The following is a 6,815-nucleotide window of genomic DNA, read 5'->3' on the forward strand; positions in this document are numbered from 1 at the left end:
TGTTCATGTTATGTAACAGGTACCATGTGACTGGCAGGATTTAATGGAGCTTTTTTTGGATAATCCAGACTTCAGTGAGGGGATTACCTGCTATTTAGATCATTTATTGCGATAAGGCTTTGGGTAAAAATATCTACACTTTACTTTCTTACCAATAAATTCATATGAACAGTAATTAGAGAATTATTCAACAAAGATTTGATCAACCTAAAGCCAAACTGAAAGAAGATCAAAACGTGTTTACATTTTTACAAAACTTATTCTTTCTCACAACACAAGTTTATATTATTTACATCATTAGGATAAAAAATGATGTAAAACACTTTTTTTTTTTTTTTACAATTCAACTGAATAAATAGCATAAATTGCTAAAAATAGAGACTGACATTAGCTTCCTCCCAAAACCTTTTTTCACTTTGCAAATGGAAAAATAAACACTTACTTTTATTGTGTAATTTAATTTTGAATGTTTTCAGCAGATCTAAATCCAGACTGAAATCTTTTATTCATTTCTTGTGCTACTGGCCCTTTGAATAACACAAACAGCAACTTACTTTCAGGCATATCTACTGGTATAATAAGCAGTTCGACCCCACAGCATGATGCCACCTCCACTATGCTGAACAACCACAACCACTGATCGTTGTCCACTACGATTTTGTGGTTTTGGTTATTTTTGTAACAGACTTTTTCAGTATGAAATTGAATCAAATATCAGTGGTGATTTCATACCAACTTTGTGTCAGTTTGTACTCTCTCTTAATTTCTCCATATTTAGACTCGTGTAACATCAAGTGCTGTCACTTTGTTCAGCGAGGTGCGTCTCCTTTGATGGGCTCTTGGTTTGAATAGAGCATGTGTGTTTGGATGAAGGGTGTGAAATTCACTGACCACTGAGTCAGAATGGCAAACCTGACTGTTGGCGTAACGCCACCATTTAAGGACCTATGAACTGTCTGAGAATTTATTTTTAATGCTCTGAGTGCCCTAATGTGATCAGGTAGTTATTAGCCAACAAGTACTGTAGGTCATGCCATCAGAGTCACTTCATGTTATTGTTGGGTCATTGTTGCAGATGACAGGGATATCAGAAAAAAACAACAACAATAAACTCAAAAAGCCCAAAACATCAGTGACAAAAAGCTACTCGTTTACTTTTTATTCCAATCAAAATACTTCACATATTAAAAATAAATGCCTTTTTATTACACACATACAAAACCGTGTTTCCTAGAAACATAACGTACATTTTCCTGACAAACAGCAAATCGGAAAAATGAATTATTTTATAGCAACATGAGCTATTAGCAATAGCTGACATTTGAAAAAGATGAACACAAGCAAGTTGTACGTTTACTACAATCCTCAGCATCCTCTGTCAATACTTCATCCAGGCAGCAGCACAGCATATTATTACTCAGAGTGATGTATGCAGCAATACTTTACTAAAAAGATCTAAAGACCGAGGAATTACTTTCATCTAAAACAAATTAACTTACCATGACTGCCTGAAATTTCAACAAAAAGTTTTGAAAATAATAGAAACACTTTGGTGGAATCAATGCTGTCATAAAATGCTATTTTCCTTATTTATTCATCTATAAAAGAAAAGAAAAATACAACTTTTGTGCTTAACTCATTTATAACAAAGATAATTAAACAACATTCAAGTGCTGTCAGATATATAAAAATATTTCACAGTATCAGCCATTTTTAGAAAGGCAGGCAGGTGGGTAGGCAGAGAACAGCCATCTGTTTCTGTGGCTTTTTATTCTACATCATTTTGACTAATTTACATTTTGATCAAATATTTAGTAAATATTTGCACACTGTGGTTGGAATAAACAGAAAACTCATCGTCAGAGGGCGTGCTAACTTTTTACAGTGTCTGTAGATGGACTTTATTGACCCTTTAAGAGAAACTGTCACCAAATATTGACCTGGCTGCATTTAGCTGGAGTGTTCATACATTCTTAGAAATGTTCGTCAGCACTTGGTGCAGGAATACGAGTTCACTGTATTGCATAGAGAGCATAAATGCTATTAATAGGACACTTATGGAGCCATTTGATGCATATAAAACATGCGATTAAACGTTACTGTCGTCTGTTAAGAGTGAGGCATTAACATTTTGCAGTGCATTTTCAAAACCTCCATGCATTTGGATTGCTGGTTTTAGGAAATATGTAATTATTTAATTAAAATAAGCAAAATAACTAAACAATATTCCAACAAAATTAAATTAAAAACCATATCATAAGAGGTTCGCTCATACAATTATATAACACAATAACCATTTTTCTCTAAGGCAGTGGTTCCCAAAGATTTTCTGGGCCCCCCTATGGATTACAATAAAATCCCCCACCCCAAAAAAAACAACAAAAAAAATCAACTGGGCGCACACATCGTTGAACCAGACATAAACCTAAACACATATTTTGTTTTCAAACTCCATTTATGTTTATTTCACCCTTCAGGTTCCAACAAAACAAAATACAAACCATCTTTATAGTGAAACAATTTTGTGTAACTGTGTTTTTTGGGGGTTTTTTTCATTCATCCATACGGCGTCCCCCGGCAATGGCACTGCGCCCCCCCTAGGGTGCGCGCCCCACACTTTGGGAACCACTGCTCTAAGGAATGTAATAAACTGGAGTTTTATTGTTGGGACTTTGAGTTGGCATACAAACAGACAGATTAGATTTGTATTGTTGCGGAACCCAATGGTGTTGTGAAAAGACTAAATAAGGCTAAAAGAGAAATGCCAAATAAAGTTTGAGAACAGTTTCGTATTCAAGTGAAAAAATTATCAAATTGTAAGAAATGGTTTGTGTTTTTAGCTAACTGTTAGCTAACTTTGAAGTAGCTAACAATTCAAACCAATTATGCCATAATTTTATTAGCTAACCTACATGTATATATCTGGATTATTCAGAAATTGTCCAGCAGGGCAGGCAGCCTACATACATTTCCTATTAATCGAATATATATACTTTTAGCGCTGCTCTAAACCCAAGTACAGTAATAGTTAGCTAACCTTAGCAGGATTGCTAGCTATGAGTATGTTTGAAACAACTGAGTCTGATAAAAACTTTAGTCAGATTTTAAAATGGTTAAAGGCTGTAAATACAAGAGAATTGAGTTTTATTATATTTAAGGACCTTCCTAAATTTAGCACCACCAATGCTAATCGTATGTGGAAAAATAATCCCAGACATACGCAATCAAAACAGAACTTTTACATTTTATATGAAATACAGTTTTTTCTATTGGATTTTTAATGATAGGCATAACATTAACTTCAATGCATCAGCCATATTGGATTATGTTGAACAGTTATGTTATTTTTGGTCACTATTGAGTTTTTAGTCATCACTAAAACATAGCATGTTTTAAATCTAACTCTTCATCTGCTGGTTCATTGTTGCTTCTCATAAAAGACGTGGTGAGAGCAAAAGTTTCTGTCTGTTCATGTTCAGATTTGTTCAAGTCACGGAGGTGGCAAAGATGGTTCTACTTCTAGAGCATAAATTTTCCAAAAGGGTTTTTCCCTCATCAGTGATGCTTCACCAATCTAGTCCTGTTGCACGTCCCCATAAGTCACAGAGACGAGTCTTAATTATCCAGAATTGTTCTCCCACTTAAATAAAACAAAAATCTACTGCGTCTTCTCTTTCTGTGTAACGGAGCCGTCCGTCTCAGCAGGGCCCTTTCCAGAAAGAAACGGGACGATCTTCTCGAACAGGAGGATGCAGCTCGCCATGCCTGCAGGCACACAGCAGCCTACGTTTTAACGCAGCCTGTGTGCTCAATATGAAGCTAAAACACAAATTAAAACACTAAGAAAGAGGAGGAATCGGATGAAAACAGGATCATTACCCAACGTTGGACCCAGCCAGTAGATAAAGCAGTACTCCAGGTAGGTGTGGCCACTGCAGGGGAACTGAACAGAGAAAGCCAGGGCTGGATTAAAAATGGCTCCAGAGATACTCCCACCTGCACAAAAAAAAAAAGGGACAAAATAAACAAAAGCACATAAATATGCTCTTTAAACCCAAACTTCCTGAAACCAAACAGTCATCCATGTTTAGCAAAAGTAAATTAAAAAAATGATGCAATTCCATGAAGAATTATTATTCATTAAAGACGATGTTTAAGTGAACAAAGATCACATGTAAAGTTCCTCAAAACTTCATTCTAGGGTCAGGTGGTAACTAAAAGGTGATGAGCTAAAGCTAGCATCCTAGCTCAGATTATAGAGTATAAACACATATATTACCACACTAATACTCATTTTACCTGAACATTAATCTGCTGCTAAATCAGCCTGTTTGCCAGAATGGTGGGTTCACTGTCAAATCAAGACGGATTAATTGTTTTGTGATCTTATTTTCTGAAAGCTACTTCATTGTCTTTAAAAGTCTTTGTGAGAAGATGAATAAATAAAAGACCTGCTAAGTCACAGATCCCAGAACCAGAACTAAACAAAACAAAGTTTCTCCGATACTCAGTGGAACAAACTCCATAAAAACCCGAGGCGAGGAGAAACTGTTCAAAAGGAATGAAAACAATTCCGATCTCTGCAGCGTTCCTTTAAAGACGCTTCGTCATTTAATCCATAATACGTTCTGCTTATCGGTTTTAAATTTGAGATTATTTTCAGTTTTCCGTGTTGTTCTTTCACGACATTTCTTGTTTTGTACGCAAACCGTGCTGACCAAATAAATCCGCCTTTAAAACTTGGACTTTACAAATGCTGTTGGACAAAAGCGTCACAATTACACTCTGTTCTCGGCACATTTGCTCTGCTTTTTAATTTTCTAAAATATTTTGAGCAAATCAAGCAACTGTCCATGCAGGCATTTGCACAATTTCATTCATTTCAAATATCATTTCTGATGGTTTTGGCACATGTCTGCCGTTTTCACTTTTTATGGCTGAAACAAACAATCAGAGTAATTGATTATTGAAATAATCGAAGATTTTAGTAATGATTAAAGTTAAGACTATTAATGATTAAAGTTAAGACTATTAATGATTAAAGTTAAGGCTGTTAATGATTAAAGTTAAGACTGTTAATGATTAAAGTCAAGACTTTCTAGTTAGCGTTGGGAGAAGGCAGAGGAGCTCGATTTTTTCCCCCACAATTATAGTGACAGTTTGAACATATATAAATAAATAAATATATAAAAAATAAATAAATAAAAGTTTTAAATACAAACTGTATGCATGACAAGTTGAGTAGAAGTTTGACTTAATTATTGCTCTGAATGTTTTTTTTTTTGTCAGTATCCTCCAGTTAACATGAATAGATTTCTAAATTAGTTAACGATCATTTCAATAATCGATCAATCGTATCAACTTTAAGATAAAAATAAATAAAACCAGGGATCTTTACATGTTTGCATTACTTTTTTTTTCCGGTTCAACACACCTGTGTAAACCAAAGCGGTGATGACCGCAGCGAAGACGTGAACTCGGAGTTTCTCCTCCAGCTTGTGGATGTGCATGGCGGTGGCCTGCACCGCGAAGGCGCACGCCAGCTCCACGGCGGCAGCCTCCAGCACGGTCCCGCCGAGCGGGTCGATGCACCGGAACCCGAACTTTTGGTGCTGGCGGTGCATATCCGACAGCCCCAGCGACCAAACGGAGGCTGCAAAGTACCGTGCGGCGACCGCGGCTCCCAGCTGGACGGCGATGAGGAGCGCCGCCGCTCTGCCGCTCGCCGCGCCGCGGCAGGCTCTCTCCAGAGCCGCAGCGGGATTACACGTCGCTTCCCTGAAAGTTGATAAGTGAACAACGGTGACGACATAAGTGAGGGTCAAGCTGATCGATAGGTCCAAGCGGACGGATTCCGCGAGCAGTTTGAGTTCCTGGGTGCAGCAGCAGAGCTGGAAGGTGGACGCCGCTTCCAGCAGGTAAATCCAGCAAACGCCGGGGAGAAAACGCGCCGCAGCTCGGCGCGTCGCCTCGCAGAGCAGCACCGCGGCGGCCAGAACACCCAGCGAGACCCACAGGTCAGCCATGTCCGCGGTCCGGAGCCTTACAGGCGGGTTTATCCCGAGGATCGAGTCGCTGGTTGGACAGAGCGCAACTTTTCAGACTAGTTATCAGTGGCAGAGTGTCAAAGTCCGGGAGACCCACGTTGTCTCCGCTGCGTCAGTTTTTATCGTTAAACAGGAAACAGAATGACTCAACCTTCAAATTAAAGGCATGACCAACAATTTGATACGGCAATGTCTCAAACAATTATCCAAACCAAAATGTACTCTGATAGAAATCTAAATTTGTTGGAAACATAAATTACAGACCTACTTTGGCTAAAAGTAAATATTTAAGTTACTTTTATTATTTTTTAAGCAGTTTGATGCATCATCTTTTATTTTTCTCTATATCTATACATGTCTTGTGACTCCAGCAATGGGGTATTGTGAATAAAATTTTTTTTAAAAAATCAATACATACATTATATTTGCAATGTTATTATTGGTCTAATCTTGTTTTGGACCGTTTTTCTTGATTGGTCACATTTTTTAACACTATTTGATCAAATGCTAGTTCATTTAATCTGAAAAAGGGAACTTCAGATCTTTAAATAGGTTTATTTTGCTGTTGGACCAATTTTCTTATAAGACAAAAAAAAAAAAAAAAAAAACCAGGAATGTCCCAGTTAAATTTTTAAGAAAGATTTTTGTCTTTTTTACGTGGTTATGGTTACTCTATCCAACTGAAGGAAATAACTTCTGCTCTTTCTGTGAATAATCCAGTTATCCTTTTTTTGGTACTCTTTTCCAAAATTTTCCAAATCATTACAA

The 6,815-nt window shown here is 37.2% G+C and overlaps 1 protein-coding gene across 1 annotated transcript; it reads right to left on the reverse strand.

The window, feature by feature from the left end:
- Positions 1-1,144: 1,144 nt before the first annotated feature.
- LOC102233554 (aquaporin-11-like) lies at positions 1,145-6,366 on the reverse strand. Its single transcript, XM_023341664.1, has 3 exons — positions 5,435-6,366; positions 3,880-3,996; positions 1,145-3,765 (listed from the first exon to the last, which is right to left on the reverse strand). Exons 1-3 carry the CDS (start codon positions 6,024-6,026, stop codon positions 3,659-3,661), a joined length of 816 nt encoding a protein of 271 aa, XP_023197432.1. The 5' UTR covers positions 6,027-6,366; the 3' UTR covers positions 1,145-3,658.
- Positions 6,367-6,815: the final 449 nt, after the last annotated feature.

The sequence above is a fragment of the Xiphophorus maculatus genome, chromosome 11 (assembly GCF_002775205.1).
Source record: "Xiphophorus maculatus strain JP 163 A chromosome 11, X_maculatus-5.0-male, whole genome shotgun sequence".
NCBI classification, from domain to species: domain Eukaryota; kingdom Metazoa; phylum Chordata; class Actinopteri; order Cyprinodontiformes; family Poeciliidae; genus Xiphophorus; species Xiphophorus maculatus.

Coding starts and splice junctions, on each gene's coding strand:
- LOC102233554 (XM_023341664.1), bottom strand. CDS start 6,026: ATGGCTGACCTGTGGGTCTCGCTGGGTGTTCTGGCCGCCGCGGTGCTG. Junction 3,997..5,434: donor CACCGCTTTGGTTTACACAG/GTGTGTTGAACC, acceptor TTTTTTGTGCAG/GTGGGAGTATCTCTGGAGCC. Junction 3,766..3,879: donor CTGGCTGGGTCCAACGTTGG/GTAATGATCCTG, acceptor GTGTGCCTGCAG/GCATGGCGAGCTGCATCCTC.